This window comes from Mustela nigripes, chromosome 4 (genome assembly GCF_022355385.1).
Source record: "Mustela nigripes isolate SB6536 chromosome 4, MUSNIG.SB6536, whole genome shotgun sequence".
Classification (NCBI taxonomy): domain Eukaryota; kingdom Metazoa; phylum Chordata; class Mammalia; order Carnivora; family Mustelidae; genus Mustela; species Mustela nigripes.
In genome coordinates this window covers 32,506,270-32,523,948 of record NC_081560.1, presented here as the reverse complement: position 1 = coordinate 32,523,948, position 17,679 = coordinate 32,506,270, and the positions used below count along the sequence as shown (strand labels likewise).

Below are 17,679 nucleotides of genomic sequence, written 5' to 3'. Positions count from 1 at the left end.
TAATCTTATAGCTAAATCCGCTGATACTGTATCCACCACTCCGTGTTATAATCTCAGTTTTCACTTCATTACCCTTGATCCATACCTATATGTCAGCATCTGAAGCCTTAAATAGTGCTTCCTGATGCCTGTCCCAGTTATTTTCTCCAGTGAATTACTGGGCAGTTTTAGCATCATTATTGTTCTTTCTAAGTCCTGTATCTGCTGCCCTCCATAGTAATTGGTTTTACGGCATTTTTTCTGGGCATTTTTTCTCCCTATTGCACCACATTCTATTTAAAGCCCCATTGGTCAGTCCTGCATGAAATTAGAAGGATTGACCAAAGAATTGACAAGACCCCTCCTCAAGGCTAAGATTAACCTGTCACCCAAACCTCCCATTGACTGTAAGTTCAGCCTCCTTTTCCTAGCTGGGCCGTTGCAGTTTATGAATGGTAAAAGTAACACTTGGTTTCACTTTCTATTATTTTCTCTCTTGTGGTCTGATGGAGGTTCTGATAAGTAGGGAAGTGACCACAAGAGAGGCAGTGGAGAAGAAGGAAAGCAGAAGGATCTGTGCAGATCAGGACCTGTATGGTCTGCTCCGGCCTCACTGTTTCCTATCACATTCCCTTTCTTTGGCAGTTGGGTTGTTCTGATATGATGGGGAAGGTTGAAACTTCCAAGAGTTCCCCTTGTTTGTTAGTTAACTGCTTATCCTTTCCGGCTTCCTAGCTTAGAGGTTGTTGAAAGGATTAAATGAGACGATATATGTTAAGTGCCTGGTACAGTGCTTCCTACATACGGAGCAGCAAGTGGTGGTAGCTGTCACTGTTAAAGGCATGAGACTGAACTGCCAAGGCTGAATCAGATTTGGAACTCTTCAGAAAAAACACTACCTGTGGGTTCTTCTAGTGTTCTTCTCTGGCCCGGAAAATCAGTGCTGACTGTAATGTGATGTTGAAGCGCTGTTTTTTTAATGCGTAATTGATCCGATTTAATGAACTTCTCATTCTAAAGATATCCTTAGACTCCAGAGAATCCGTGGTTAGTGACTAGAAGGAGACTTGTCTGTAGGATCTCTAACTTTGAGAGCTGGAAGGAGATCTTTCCCAACAGCTCTCCTCATTGCCATCGCCGGTTGACTCGGACTATGGGACTATGTACCCCCTGCCGGCTACTGTACTGAGCACTTCACATGCATCACCTTACTTAACCTTCGCAACAACACTGTCAACAAATCGGTTCCCTGTTGTGCTCCATCAGGGAGGCAGAGTAATAACTTGCCCGAAGTGACACACTAATAAGGGGCAGAGTCCATCTGTGAGCCCCACACTCCTAACACTACACATCCTACCTTTCAAGCTAAAATAGAGACATTTCTTTTGTGTCATTATTTTGTGTCGACAACTATGAACCAGGGGTGCATGAACCAGTTGGCCACTCTGCATGTTTCGGCATAACTCCTTGCCCTTCTGCATGCACTCCTCCAGCTGTGACAGTATCCTTGGATTTGTAAATGACGGTGGCTATTATCTGAATGGACAGGTGTGCGACTGCTTACATTCTCTTGGCTGAAGAGGAAGCAACCACCATTGCGGAAGCAGAAAAGCTGTTCAAGCAGGCCCTGAAGGCTGGAGATGGCTGTTATCGGCGTTCTCAGCAGCTACAGCATCACGGATCCCAGTACGAAGCCCAACACAGTAAGCTTTTCTCCAGGCTGGCACGTTGGGGGCCAGAACTGTAGCGTGATTAATCAGAACAAATATTTGGGCCAGTTCAAAATATGACTCTCCTATATGAGAATAAATGCTAGTTTTTGCCTTTCTATTATTTTTTTCCATCCCATAAGAGCACAGTACATAATTAACTTACAGCTTCATGACTGTTCACCTTCATTTACAGATTCTCTTTCCTTGTCTTTTAGATCCGTAACTCTAGAAATAAATGGTAATAACCTTTAATGGCAACCTTTTTTTCCTCCTCAGAATTCTTACATATTTCTGTTTATTAGTTGCTTCTCTGTCCCATAACATCAGGCCTATTTGGGAAATTGGACTTAAATTTATGTTAATGTAATCAAAGATTTTCTCTTACATGCCTTCTATAGCATGGGTTGAAATAGGACAATTAAGAATATCACAGTTATTCCCAGTACTTAGCTCATTGGTATTGGCTTCCAGAGATAAAAAACCATGGGTTCCTAATTATTTGTCTCTTTTATAATGGCTGCTTTTATTTAAGATAACTCTTTAAAATGAGGGCTTTCACTTTAGTACGCCAAACAGAGGGTCAGTAATATTTTGGGGGAATGGTATAAAAACAAGACAACAAAATTGTTTCTGGAATTCCTGGAGCTGCTGACTTGTCAGTTTTTTGGTTGTTCAAGTAGAAATTTGATAATCCTTTCATCGTCCATTCAGACTTCAGGTTGTTTCCTTACGGTGGAATTTCTCACCTCATTTTCCCCTCCTGCATCTTGGAGAGTAGGATTGCATCTCCTTCATTTTTGAGATTATAAAATTAAATTTTAGTGCTAAACTTGAATTTGGTGCAGAGAATGAGTATATTAGTCCTTATGACTAAGGTACAGCAAGATCTTTGATTTTTGTGTATATACATGCATATGTCCACATGACACGATAATGGATGAGGTTTTATTTGCATTTTGCAGTAAGTATGTGTGTTAATCAAGTCTCTCATATCTATCTTGCTTTTAAAAAAATTATAACAATGAATTTTGAAGGCATTTGTATAGTAATGTCTATTTTATGAACTAATGAGAATTAACACATAAAATTACATTCCTTATAATATAACTTAAGAAATCTACTTTATTTCTTTTCTTCTATAAATTAAATCCTTTCAACCTGTTGCCTAAATCTATCCAAAAAATATAATCACATCTTTAAAATAATTTGTAGGTGCTTGGCAGATTTTCAACACACATCTTGTTCTCATTGTTTAAAACTTGAAATGTTAGGACTTTGGTCTTAACATCTTTTAATAGCTGCATATTATACATGTACTTAATCTATAACAGGTGTGTCATATTTTTCTAAAGCATGGTAATTTTACTGAGGATTAAATGCATGTATGTTCTCACTGGTCTGAAAACATATCCAAAAAGACATATAATTAAATAAGGGATTAAGATGAGAAGTTGTTAATGTACTTTTTAAGAGCCATTTTAGTGACTATTATGATAACTAGTTAGCTTGTCAGTGCTTTCTCTAACACTAGGGTAGTTTTCATTTTGTTGCGTACTCTATTGTCATATCTGGAATGTGTTATACTGCTAAATATATATTGCTAAAATAGACTTCTTTGGGGACCTGGAGATGATTATGATGTCACTAGTGTTAGGGAAAGAATAATATAAAGCAGAAGTTCAAGATGAGGCTTCTCCAGACTTAATGTCAAGAAGGAAAAAAAAATAGTTCATCAGGATGCAACCTGAGATTCACCTCTTTGCATCTCCACCAAGAGCATGCGGACTTGAAGAATATGGAATTCGTGCTTGTAAACCACATTGAATGTGGGTATGTTCATTTTCCCAGCACTCTGTGGCAGATGATTTTATTTATCAAACATTCAGCATCCTAACTCAAAAGCATGGATTAGGTCATCAGTCACATGATTTGACCTTTAGAAACCTAAGTACTTTTTAATTACTACACCGCATGCATTTTTACTACTAGCACAGTTGTCAGTGCTCCTGGAAGTAAGAAAAAAGCCAAAGGAGCCCTCTGTGCTCTCTGAGTTTTTCCTTTAAGGGCATGGCAAAGAGACCTCTGTTTTTTTCTTGCTGCTCAGCTGAAAGCTTTTGTATTTTTAAATTTTGATATTTTATATTTCCTTCTTTAGGACGAGATACCAATGTCTTGGTCTACATCAAAAGAAGGCTAGCAATGTGTGCCAGAAGACTCGGGAGGACCAGGGAAGCAGTGAAAATGATGAGAGATGTGAGTTTAAGTTTGTGTTTGGGAACAGTAGCAATGTACTTGACTTAGAGAAGGAGGAGCCAATGAAATGGCCACAGCAGAGCGTGCCAGTGATGGCGCGCAGTGGTCCCATGGGAGCTGGAGCCTGCCAGTCTGGGATTCAGCTCGAGCTCCCAGTGTATTAGATGAGTGATCTTGGGCAAGTGACTCAACTGGTCTGCCTGCTTCCTCATCTATAAAATGGGAATAGATAACAAGAACTTTAACAATAACAATATTAAGAACAAAAGCTATTACTGCTTAGGATTGTTGTGAAGATTCAATGAGATAATACGTGGAAAGCTGTACATAGAGTGACTGGCATATTAAGGAAATTTCAGTACGTGTCCTTATTATTAAACCTCTGGAGCTGTAGCCAGAAGCCAAGAGTGAGGTCAGGCATTTTAGCTGACTGACTTTTTTTGTGTGTATTGGTGTTAGGAACATTTGAATAAACTATGGGTCTAATTGCTACTCTAAAATGTAATAATAGTATGATCTAATCTGATTGAAATAATTTCAAGCATTTTTCTAGATTCTTGAATCAGGATATTTTATTAGTAGTGGTCAATACAAGAAGAGAGGAAATAGCTGAGTTTTATTTTATTTTTTTTATTTTTTATTTTTTTTAAAGATTTTATTTATTTATTTGACAGAGAGAGATCACAGTAGGCAGAGAGAGAGAGAGGGAAGCAAGCTCCCTGCTGAGCAGGGAGCCCGATGCGGGACTCGATCCCAGGACCCTGAGATCATGACCTGAGCCGAAGGCAGTGGCTTAACCCACTGAGCCACCCAGGTGCCCCAATAGCTGAGTTTTAAAAGGCAAGAGAACCTAGGGAGATTATTCAATAATCAAAACAGTAGTTTTAAGGGAAACTGGTAGAGGAACTTTTACTTCCATGTTTTTTAAACTAAGAAATACTTTTTCATAAAGAAACTGACACCAGTGGGAATTGTATTTATAAACATTTACTTTTAAAAAACAATTTCAGAAGACTTTTGCCAACATTTCATGCCCCTACTGTCTTCCTGAAGTTAGGAGAGCCAGGTAACCACTCCTTATAAAAATGAAAGAACCAAGGGACAAGATAAAAGTGGTATTTTGCCCAGTTCTCAGCATTTGGGTTTGTGAACAGGACTGTGTAAACCTAGTGAGCTTTTTGTCAGTTTAGCTTTGGAAAGTTATTCATATAAATTCCCGGTTACTCTGGCTTGGGTGGGAGGGTGCTGCACACCAGGCCCCCACCCCCTAGTTATTTCTGCAAGTTGCAGATAATGCGGAGGTCCAAGTGAGATCCGTGCCTGGGTCAGTCTCCGTTAAGCAGCAGGATAGCCCCCAGATCTGAGGAGAGGAAAAAGAGGAGGGAGATTCCAAGGTAATTCTGTTTGATTGAAGGTGATAGATGCTCTGTGGGCAAAGCCACTGCAAAGGGGATATCCCAGGATTAAATTTTTTTGGTTGAGGGAATAATTTAAAGAATATTTGTTATACAGTGTAAGTGCTAATTTTTATAAAAGGAGAGTTCTATAGAGACATGGACTTGCTCTCAGACTTCTTAAGTTGCAGAAATTCCATCTTTTGATCTAGTGAAGAAACTCTACCAGTCAGTCCCTTTGTCTCTAAAAGAGCTGGGAATTTTATGACGGATGGGGTATTTATCTTAAACTGGCCCAGCCACATTCAGCCTTTAACAAGGTGTTTTAAATTTATTGCCTCTTCTTAACCTTCGTTGGCCTGGGACAGGCATGTGTAGAGGAAGGGATTTTGGTGACTGACTTTATCATGTGCTTAAGAAACTTCATAGGAGAAACAAACTGGGATGATTTCAATTCCAGTTTTTTCTGTCAGTCTCATTCTGATGATCATCAGTTTTAATATATGTGTATACAGTTTCATATGATTAAAACCAATACAGCTATGCTATGGTTTGACTTTTATTTAACACTATTTTATATTTACAATTCCATTTATCGAATTAGTCCAAATACAGATCTTGAGGGAAAATCTGGGATGCAGTTGAATAAATGCTGGGCGGAGAGTAAGAAAACCTAGATGTAAATCTCAGCTTTGCTCTTTACTAGCCCTGTGACCTAGGGCAACTTTCTTCTTTTATGGGCTTTTCATTTGTCTTCTGTAAATTGCGGTTAGTGATTCTTACCTCAAACTGTAATTGATGGAGCAGTGGGCAGAATGAAATAAAGTAATATGAACACAGGGGTGCCTGAGTGGCTTAGTGGGTTAAGTCTCTGTCTTTGGCTCAGGTCATGATCTCAGGGTCCTGGAATCGAGCCCCGCATCAGGCTCTCTGCTCAGCGGGGAGCCCGCTTTCCCCCACCCCCACCTGCCTCTCTGCCTACTTGTGAATTCTGTCAAATAAAGAAAGAAAATCTTTAAAAAATAATAATAATATGAACACAGCTGGCATATGGTAGACATACTTATATTTTTCCCCTATTTTTTCTCCATTATGTAATATGATGTAATTTGCTTGACCATTCCCCTGATGGACATTTTGGGATATTTCTGATTTTTTTTTTTCCTTAAATGAATCAATCAGTGAGTGAAGCAATCTTTCTTTCTCTCTAAATATGTGTGTGTATGTATATATATACACATACACAGATTTATATGTGTGTGTATCTGTATTTATATTTGTGGGTTTTGGGTTACTTCCTTTAAAAAATTGAAATACCAGTACATGCTGTCTTTTGACTGAGTTTATAGATATGGGCCCTACTCTTGTAACAGTCTTGGGAAGGACACTGTTGGACATTGTGGAGATGTGTTTTGAAGAGAAATATTAATAATGTTCTTTTCCTTACAAACTCCTGGCATCCGAATGGAAGGAGCAGAGCTTGAGGACCCCTATGGTCTCAGCTTGTGGGAGACAGTTGATGGTCAGGCCTGACGTCTTTCAGGTCAGGGATCATACATACATGGGAACTTCAGTGGGGGGTTTACTCCTATAATAACAGGCACATAAACCAACTTGTTGCAGAGGTCCTCTGATAAAACAGCTCACTGGATTCCAGGCAGCCTGCCGATAAAGCACTGAGGCAGAAGGATCTTAATTTCTCATTAAGACACAGCAATCCTACTCCATATGCATTGGTTGAAACTTCCCTAGGGCAGATTTTAAGGTGGAACTAGAAATGGTCGAGTCAGAATGCCTTCCATGTAGAAAGTAGACTCTTCAAGACAATTCTCTGGAAAACCCTTAAGGAAGGGAAAGATGTTAATTGGTGAGATAGCCTGAAAGAGAATGAATGGGAATTCTGGGAAGGCCAATTGTAGATGATTATTGATCTAATAAAATATTGATACTATAAGTAAATATTGATGAGGTAAGAACACATAAGCTCCTTAATGTCAAGATTCATGGTTTCTAATTTTGAAAAGCAACACATTAATATAAAAAAAACCACATTAATTATTTTGAATTCCCAAGATGTTTTACGAAAACCCTCCCTTTAATTAGCTTCCTTTTGCAGTCAAGAATATGGAGCACTTGATTGGAAGAATGTTTTGGTAGTGGGTAGAACTAAGAGAGTATGCTGGCTTTTGAATTTTACTATATGGTACTATTTATTCAAAATGAAAAGAGTTGCATTTTCTGCTTTCTTAAGTTGAAAGAAAAGTCTTTTTGCCTGTTCTTATTTTAATCTTGCCTCTTTAACATTTGATATAGGACACAATTTTTTCTTTTTAACTTTTAATATTTTGCTAACCTCAACTTTTTGTTGTTGTTGTTGTTGTTTTTTCCCCCTAGTTTTCCGGGCCCTATTTGAGTAGATTTGGAATGGAATTCACAAGGCTTACTGTTTGGTCTGGCCCGTTAGCCATACCCTGTCAGAACTGGTGTAGAGAAACTGGTTTGGATGGGATTGATTGCCCATGTGAAAGAACCTAAGAGCTCCTCTTGCCCCAGATCATTTGGTATTGCTAGGGCTCCTCTGTCTCCATTTTATTGACATTTTAGGCTATGTAAGTCTTTGTTGTGGGTTTCCTTTGCATTGTAGGGTATTTAGCAGCATCCCTGGGCTCTACCCACTAGATACCAGTAGCAACCTGCCCCCATGTTGCTCTCCATTGTGACAACTAAAAATATCTCTAGGTAACCCCTGTTGGTGGTGAGGGAGGGTCATTCCCCATTAAAAACCACTGACTTGGCGAGTGGATCTGTTTTAGGGCATTCAGTTTTTATTCAGTCTTATTTGTTGCTAGTCTGCTCTTCTACTACTGTGAACACTGTGTTCTAAAGCATCCCTAGAACCGATCACTACCTGGGACCAGTTTGGGAGGCTGTTTGTCTTGGATGAGATTCCCTAAAGAGATGCCCTGGGGCATGAGGAGTAAATGAACTTGAAGATTTTGGTATGGTTGTGCTTGGAGCGATGAGAGAAAGAGGAGAATGTGAAGGCCTGATGTGGGGTAGTGGTCGGCCTTGTTCCTTGTGCATACTTCCCAAGCACTATTTGCCACTTTCCCCTAGAATCTACAGTTCCTTTGAGAATTAACCATAGGCTCTCAGACTTTTTCACCTATTCCCCCTCTCTTTTGTAATTTCCTACAGACCTCTATGTCATTCTCCCTCATTCTTCTTTCACTCTTCCCGTCTCCAAACTGCCCCCTTTCAATATCCTAGCTTCTCATTTGACATAGATCATCACAACCTTCCTGAAACATTTTATTTACTTGATTTAAAGAGACCATGCTCTTTTAGTTCTCTTAAAATGTCACTGTCCATAAGCAAGTACTACCAACTAGGTAGCTTGAACAAGAGAAATGTATTCTCTCACAATCGTGAAGATCAGAAGTCTGAAATTGAGGTGTGGGCAGGGCCATATATCCTCTGAAGGTTCTAGGAAATTGTCCTTTCTTGCTGGCCATCCTTGGCATTCCTTGACTTGTAGGCATATCACTCCAATCTATGCCTTATGGGCATTCCTTCTCTTTGTTTATCTGTATCTTTGTGGTCATATTTCCATTTTCTCATAAGGACACCAGTCATGTTGGATTTAAAATTGGATATGATCTCATCCTAATTTGATACATCCACAAAGACCCCATTTCCAAATAAAGTCACATTCATAGAAACCAGAGATTAGGACTTCAAAATTTCTTTTTGGAAGACATAGTTCAATCCACAATACAGGTCATATGTAAAAACAAAATGTAGATATTCTGTACATACTTTCATTCTCCCTAAAAATGGCATGGGGAAACTGTGGATATCAAAAAAATACACCCACTTAAAATTCGAGCTTGAGGGCGCCTGGGTGGCTCAGTGGGTTGAGCCGCTGCCTATGGCTCGGGTCATGATCTCAGGGTCCTGGGATCGAGTCCCACATCGGGCTTTCTGCTCAGCAGGGGGCCTGCTTCCCTTCCTCTCTCTCTGCCTGCCTCTCTGCCTACTTGTGATCTCTCTCTGTCAAATAAATAAATAAATAAAATCTTTAAAAAAAAAAATTCAAGCTTGAAACAAACCCGTGACTTTTTTATTACCATGTGTATACATTCCCAAGGGAAGTGGTAACATTCATTTTTAAATTAAAATGAGTTCCATTTAGAAAATTATTGTAAATGTTCATTATATATCCCTTTAGGTCATTAGAGGTATCCTATGGTGTGAGCATTTGACCTTTGAGGATTAATTTAACAGCATTCATAGTAAGAGGATGCCCTTTAGATGATTTGTGAAGAGTAGCACTTCTGTTGAAAGCATACTTTAGAAAATATACACCTCTGGGACTAATCAAAGCCTTTGGAGCACTAAGGACTGTTGATTTGCATTTTTGTCTACTTATGTTCATGAATAAAAACCTTCATGAAATCAATGATTTGTAAAAGAGAACTAGCATGCCATTCCTGAGATGTTTTAAAATTTCAACTTAGGGAATATTCTGCAAAAGAAATTCTATTTTTATTGCTTTGGTTAAAAAAAAACATTTCTAGGAGGAAAACTTTAAACGAATAATTTGGGAGTTAATTTCTATTCCCTTTTATCATTTTCCTCATTCTTAATTTCTAATTTTGCTCCCTTTTATTCTTTCTATTCTGTAAGACACATTATTTCCATCTTATCAGTATTCCTCTTTTTTTTTTCTTAAAATTGTCATGAATTAATGATGGATAACTTGACTGATGAATAAACTTAGGAGATGTTCAGTTGATTGTTGAAAGATGTAAAGTAACATCATGTGGGGACTGTTCATGGGGAGAGTAGTATTTTAATACCTCAGGTAACCAAGTATCAGTTGAGCACAATTGCTTTCAAGCTCTTAAGATAACCAGGTGGATCATTGAACTAAAGACAAAGTATACAGTGAAATATGTTCATTCCTAGTAAGTATTCCTGTGTTGATTATTCATGTGTTTCTAGGTTCCATCTTTGCTATACTTACAAATAAAGAAAAAATGCATCTTGGAAGCAAATGCTGTCAGTAATATCGCACTGATCTTCCAAATTAGACTTTTTATGAACTCTTGCTTTTTATCATGATTTGTTTTTCTGGATTTGCTTGAAATGTTGTTTGAGTTGACTTATTTAGTAAATTATTGGCAATTAGTGATTTACACAGAAAGGAAAAGTGTTTAGTTAATTAGAGCAAAAAATGGATTTGTTAATTATTGATTTACCTACTTGAATCAGTAAGGACGAACTATTGTTCTATCAGCATTGGACTCTGTATTCACTATAGAAACAGCAGGTGGTAAGTAGTCCCTGATGCAAATGAGAATTTTGTCTAGAAATAGTGTTTTTTAATTTATTATTAGCTATTACCATTTACACAAAAGTCTTACTTGGGACATAATAAATACATGACTGATACGTTAACTGTCATTATCAGGATTTTTCAAATGCTGGGCCCACATTTTCGGTGTGGTGAATAGTAGTTATTGCTGAGGAAAGCCTTCATTATGTATGGCTGGCCCATGAGCAGTTCTAGACCTGTCAGTGCCTGTCATCTGGGAGACTGATTTTGTTGCCTCCTCCAAATTCTTCTTCTTGACCTCGTCTCCCAGGCAATTGATCTGCTTCTACTTTACAACTATGTCTCTAATAGAGTTCTCTTGGATTCCTGCTCTGCTACATTTTGCCTTCCTAGGACTCTGTCCCGGTTCTGTTCGGTGGCTCCATTCATGCCCGCTGTTTCTCTGGTTCCACATCTTCTCTCTCTCTCTTGACCCTACAGCCTTGCTTTTAGTTTTGCTATACCCAGACTGTACCAAACCATTTATCCTTTCATTCATTCAGTGAAAATGTATTGTACCTCCATTTCATGTCAGGTATCAGTGAAAAAACAAAGACCCTGACCTTATGCAGTTTACATTCTAGCAGGAAGAAGAGACAAAAAAAAAAAACCACAATAAACACGGTAAGCATATATTTTTGTAATATATTAAAAATTGATAAATGCTGGTAGAAAACAAAGTAGAGCAGGATAAGGAAAGTTAGGAAAGCTAGTGGGCAGAGCCTGAGGAGTCACAGGTTTAATAGGATGATCTGATATGTGTCATTTTACACAGATGATCATCCATTTAAAAAGATGACATTTTACCAAAGATTGAAGGAGGTGCTTAATTTAGTCATGTGATGTGTGCTCAAAGGCTGTGAGGCAGAAGTATGCACAAGAGTCCTGGGTAGATAGAACAGAGTAGTCCCTGGGAAACGGGGTGGATTTCAGGTCATGTAGGGTTTGTGGACTGTAGTCAGCTTTTACTCTGCTGAAATGGGGAGCTTTGCAAAATTTTGAGCAGAAGCATGACAAGGCCATTTTTAGTTTTTATAGGTTGCTGTGTGGCAAGGGAGAAGCAGGGAGGTCAATTGGAAGGCTATTCTATTAATCTTGGTGAGAGACAATGATAACTTGGGCCAGAGCAGTAGCAGAGCAGGTGGTGAGAAGTGGTCAGATTATGTATATATTTTGATATATTTTGTATATATATTTTAGATATATTTTGAATGTGGGGCCAACAGTATTTGCCAATCAATTAATATACACTGTGAGAAAAAGTCAAGGATGGTCCTAAGGATTGTGTCTTGGAAGGAGAAGAGGTTTTATTAAGATGTGGAAGTCCGCAGATAGAACAGTTTTTGAGGGAGTGGGGAGGAAGCTTAGGAAGGCTAGTTTTGAACACATTATATTTGAGAGAACGCATACTCACTTTTATCTTGAATAATCATGTCTTGATCTTTTTGTGGACCATAGTAAAGTTTTGCTTTGTTGAGGTGTGGAAACCATTAAAAAGGCAAAGTAATGGGAGATCTGGGTTTGATGGAATCTCTTCTAAAATATAGTTGATGAGGAATTCCCATTATTTTACCAAGATAAAACTTAATTAATTGCAGAGAAACCATGACCTTAAAAATCTTATAAAATCTATAACGCAGTGGCTTGTATATGTTTAATTTACATGTCTGTAGATGACTGTTTTTTTTTTTAAGATTTTATTTATTTATTTGACAGGCAGAGATCTAGATGACTGTTTCTTACCATTTTCACTGAATACTATTTTTCAAGTCTATTCATTTCTGCTCTATGTACCTATGTACTATTAGTATATAGTTTGTAGTTTCTAACTACTGCATCAGATTCTACATTATACTCTTAATCAAAAGAGCACAAGCAGAGGGAGTGCAGAGGGAGAGGGAGAAGCAGACTCCGCGTTGAGCAGGGAGCCCAATGTGGGGCTCGATCCCAGGACCCGGGCTCAGACACTTTATCAACTGTGCCCCCAGGTGCCCCATTTCCAAATTTTATAATCAAGTTATCTATGACCTTTTGATGGACCCTTTGGATCTGTAAACTTTTTGCCAAATACTGTCTTTATTAATTGTAGAGTTTTGTACCTTTGGTTGGTGTGTTTTTCCCGTTTGTGTTTATTGTCATTATTATTTTGTTTAGAGTCATTTTTGCTGTTTTTCATGTTTTGTATCTATCATACTATCCCTCTTCCTTTCTTCTCTTAAACTGAATGGATCTGCTGTTTAAACATTTAAAATTTTTACTTCAGTCTTTTTTGTGGTCTCTACTTACTAAGATCTATACTTTATATTTCTTGATCAATTATTAAGCTTACCAATATCTGTTATCTTCTGCCTGATGATACACTTATCTTAGCCTATCATTGTCCCCTCTCTAGATTGACACAGCAACCAGGGAATTTTATATGCATCTCTTTCTTCTGTGAAATGTATAGGAAGGACTGATACCTGAGTGTTGGTTTGGTTGGGCTGCCTCTCTGACTAGGAGCCAGTGAAACTGTTGATTTCTAGGGTGAACAGAGAGATGATCACTAGAAACAGACATACTGGCTGACCTGGCCCAAAAGGAACAGAAACCATAGAGGGAGCAAAGCCAGCAATGCATGTGATGACCAGAGAGACCAATGAACTGGATCTTTTGGGTTTCCCTTTTTAATAATCCATGCAAAAGTATTAAATATATTTCCTTCCTGGACAGTTGTTGTCCTCCTTACTAAGAGCATATACTGTGAAGGCTTCTCCCTCTCCATGGGCCAGGGGACACTACCTTTGTGACTTAAGAGTCTACTGGTGCACAATGGTACTTTCTGAGACTGAGTCTCATTGAGTCCTTTAAATATAAGCTTAGTCTCTAGTAGGGCACCTTGCTAATACTCTCCCATTAGTAAAATTTTTATGGCTTGGATGAGTAAAAAAAAAAATTCCCAAATGCCCTAGTCTTTACTCTTTGTTTTATCTTTCACATTTAGTTAATATGCACAGGTCTTGTAGGCTTTTCTGCCAAAACGTGTACACATTTGTACAAGTGCCATGAGTGCTTTGATCCTCTTTCAGGTCACTGTTATCTTTCATCTGAACTACACAGTTGGTCTCCAGGCTTCTGCTGTTGCCCTTGTAAAGTCCTTTCTCAGAAAGTAGTGTGAGACGTATTTTAAAACTCAGATCAGAACTTGTCACTTTCCTACTTAAAAGCCTGTAGTGATTTACTGTTGCATTTAGAATGAAATGCAAACCCTTTACAAGGCCTGTAAGGTCCTATATAATCTGCTCCCTGCTTACTCTTCCAGTTCCAGCTTATGCTATCTTCTTCCCTTACTCACTAGGCTTTGGCCACATTGGGTTCTTCTTGAGTACACTGAGTTTGCTTGTTCCTTCCTTAGGGACTTTGCACAGACACTTCTCTTTGCCTGGAATACACTGCTCCAGATTCTCACTGAACTGGGTCCTGCTTATCCTTTAAGTTCATCTAGAATATCACCTTAGAGGAGCTTTCAGTGATACCCAGCTGTAGGACCACTGTGCATATTGCCCCCTCCCTGCCGGTCCCTCTCTCTCTCTCTCTCTCTCTCTCTCTAACACACACACACACACACACACACACACACACACACAGAGAGATACTCACACACACTATCATTCTCAATCATATCACTTATTTTTTTATTGACCTTCCACTTCTGAAATCTTCTTTATTTGTTTACCTACCTTTATTTGTTTACCTTCTTTATTGTTTACGTTTATTGTCTACATTGCCTACCTCCATCAGAAAGTAAACTCCACAAGGGCTGGAACTTTGTTTTGTTCCGTGGTACATGATAGATTCTCATTTAGTTTTGTTGAATGAGTAGATGGATGGAGAGCTGCCTGGGTTGGGAATAGACAGGAGTACTTTCTACCTCACATCCCACGAAATGCAAAAGTAAGAGAACTTGACTGAGAATCCACAACCCCATTAAAAGCTCTTTTCCATCCTGAACAAATGCTTGTCTGATTATAGATTAGGTAGGATTTCATTTCTCTTGATCTCTCCAGTAGGTGTGAGAAGAGCTCCTCAGCCCAACTGTTCTATGGCGAGGTGTTCAGTTACTTGTGGTTACTGCCTGAGAACCCACTCTTCCTCTTTGTCTCTGCCAACTCCAAATGTGGAGCCTCTCTGAAGAAGAGCTGCAGCTTCCTCAGCTTTCTCTGCTGTGGTTTACTCAAGTCTCACTTGTAGCTTGTCTTAGGGAAATTTGTTAAAATTTCTCACTCAGGGGGCGCCTGGATGGCTCAGTGGGTTGGGCTGCTGCCTTCGGCTCAGGTCATGATCTCAGGGTCCTGAGATCGAGTCCCGCATCAGGCTCTCTGCTCAGCAGGGAGCCTGCTTCCCTCGGTCTCTCTCTCTCTCTGCGCCTGCCTCTCTGTCTACTTGCGATCTCTGTCTGTCAAATAAACAAATAAAATCTTTAAAAAAAAAAATTTCTCACTCAGTGGCTCTGCAAGCCATTCCTCCTATCCCTTTTCTTATTTTCATCACAACTATAGATTTGTTTCCTTTTGTACCACTTTCCTATCCTTTTAATAGGTTTATGGGAGGGAGAGGAGGTAGACATAATTTGTTTAGTTTTTCATCTCAGTTTGTAAGTACTTTGCCTGAGTTCTTTTACTACAGTGATTTGGGATGCAGAAAGGCTTCTTGTGTAGTCTTAGAGTTGATGTGTTGATAAATAACTCTGTCTGGTGTTCTCATACATCCCTGATTTCAAAAAGGGACATTTATTTAGAGCTTTCTCTAAAGAGTAAGTGTTCATTTTATGCTGTTGCATCTGAGCATATGTAATTTCTTTTTTCAACCTTGCCTTCTTTTCCTTAGTAATAGAAGCAGTCACATCCAAATGCTCTCTGGTTTTAATTTAATGGCTCCACCTCAGTGGATTGTAGGTCCAGTTTGAGAGATTTAAGAGGTAGAGTTGAAAGAATTTGGAGATTTATTGGATAAGTTTCTTCTGTTTTTGTTTTTACCTTCAGGGTATTGGTTGTAATGTGAGGGAGAGAACATGCAGGAAAAGTCATGGATGACTTTGGAATTTCTAGCTTGGGAAACTGGAGAGGCAATGGTTACCATAATGGGGATTGAGACTGTAGTTTAAGTACTGGTTTGGGGAAGGTGGGGAAGACAGGAGGAAGACAGGTGTACTGCTACTTTTGCAGTACCTGCAGATCATCGAAATAGGTAGTGAGATATATAAACCTTGAGCTGAGGAGAGAGACCTGGGTTGGAGGAAGTTCTGGGAATGATCAGCTTGGAAGGTGATTAAAATCTCAAATGAAGATGAGGTCATCTAGGGAGGAGTGAATAAAACTTAAAGGAAAAAACAAACAAAGGATTGGAGGGAAGCGCAGAATAGGTTGACAAAAGGAGACTTAACCCGCTGCCTTCCGCTCAGGTCATGATCTCAGGATCCTGAGATCGAGTCCCGCATTGGGCTCTCTGCTCAGCAGGGAGCCTGCTTCCCTCTCTCTCTCTCTCTCCCGCCTGCCTCTCTGCCTCTTTGTGATCTCTCTGTCAAATAAATAAATAAAATCTTAAAAAAAAAAAAAAAAAAAAAAAAAGAAGTGACCTGTGAAGTAGATAGAAAATCTAGGAGAATATTCTATTACGAAAACCATGAAGAAAGGAAAATGAATATGAGATCAGAACAATTCTTAGCATAGTCCTTGTCACACATAACATATTCAGTGAATATTTATCATGGAGAAAATACTTGTTAAATTTTACTCTAAAGAGGTAGTTGGCAATTTGACTAAACCAAGATCAGTGGGATGTAAATTCTAGAAAATAGATTGCATTGGACTGTCTCCTGATTATGACATAATGTGTCTGCTGGAGATGACTTTTTCAATAGGCTTATATATAAAAGGAAAAGAAAGTGGTGATTATAACTAGAAAGGAACATGTAAGCAGTAGAAGGCCTGAGCATGTTCAGATGTTGACAGAAAAAGACTAAGAAGAAAGGGAGAAGTTGAACATATATACAAAAGAGAGGGCATCATTGATAAGAATGAAGTCGTGAGGAGTGTAGAGTGTTGAATGCCAGAGGGCAGGAGGGAAGGAAGGTTCTAAAGGAGGGGTTCCATTCATGGCTGGCAGGGATTCACAGATCTGGATGCAGATGGGGATTGTAGTAGAGAGGTAAGGCTGAAGAGTGGAAGGGGTTTCTTCCTGTTGACTGGTTTTTTTAATTTAATTACATGACAGGGTGTCCTGCTGAGAGTTACCTGGGAGGAGTGTGTAGGGAGTTGTGGAATGGCGGAGAGAAGTCACCAGGGAAATTTACTAGGTTTACTAGGCAGTTTTAGCCCCGCAGAAGTTGGAAGTCATTGTATTTTAGTTCTTTCTAACGTTACAGTTGTGTTTTTCAGCCTGAAAAACACAGGGGCAGAAGTGGTAGACATCTGGTTTGCCCCCCCCAAGGTCAGATGTTGTTGGGTGAGTGAAATGGACAGATAAGGAAGTCAGAAACTTGAGGGATTGTCAAGGAAATGGTAAGATGGTAAGCCGTGGGCTCTAGGTGGGAGAGAGGAGGGAGGGAAGGATGGAAGGTAACAGGGACAATGGATTCATTGTTTCTAAAAACAAGGGTGTATTGAGGGCCTGCAAGGTGGTATAGTTCTACTTTTAGGTGCTCAGTCGGTAGTGGAGAACAAAACAGCCAACGATTGCAGCTGCCATGGAACACTTATTACTGGAGGGGGACAGGGGTGATAAGACAATCACAGACTGTGGTAAGCGCTATGAAAAAAAAAAGGCTGATGTGATAGAGGGTAACCGGGAGGGGCTGCAGAGGGACATGTTACAGAGGAAGAACTCATGCAGAGACCCCGAGACTGGAAAGAATTTGACAAGAATGAAAAGGAGTCTGGAGTGAGTGAAGGGAAGGTTGGAATGAGATGAACTTGAAAAGGCA

The 17,679-nt window shown here is 39.2% G+C and overlaps 1 protein-coding gene across 1 annotated transcript in view; it reads left to right on the top strand.

Moving 5' to 3' along the window:
- ST7 (suppression of tumorigenicity 7) overlaps positions 1 to 17,679 on the top strand; it is a 241,790-nt gene that overhangs the window by 151,136 nt on the left and 72,975 nt on the right. Inside the window, exons 8-9 of the mRNA XM_059397510.1 lie at positions 1,528 to 1,682; positions 3,847 to 3,944. Coding sequence (XP_059253493.1) covers positions 1,528 to 1,682; positions 3,847 to 3,944 — 253 coding nt within the window. The remainder of the gene's footprint in view (positions 1 to 1,527; positions 1,683 to 3,846; positions 3,945 to 17,679) is intronic.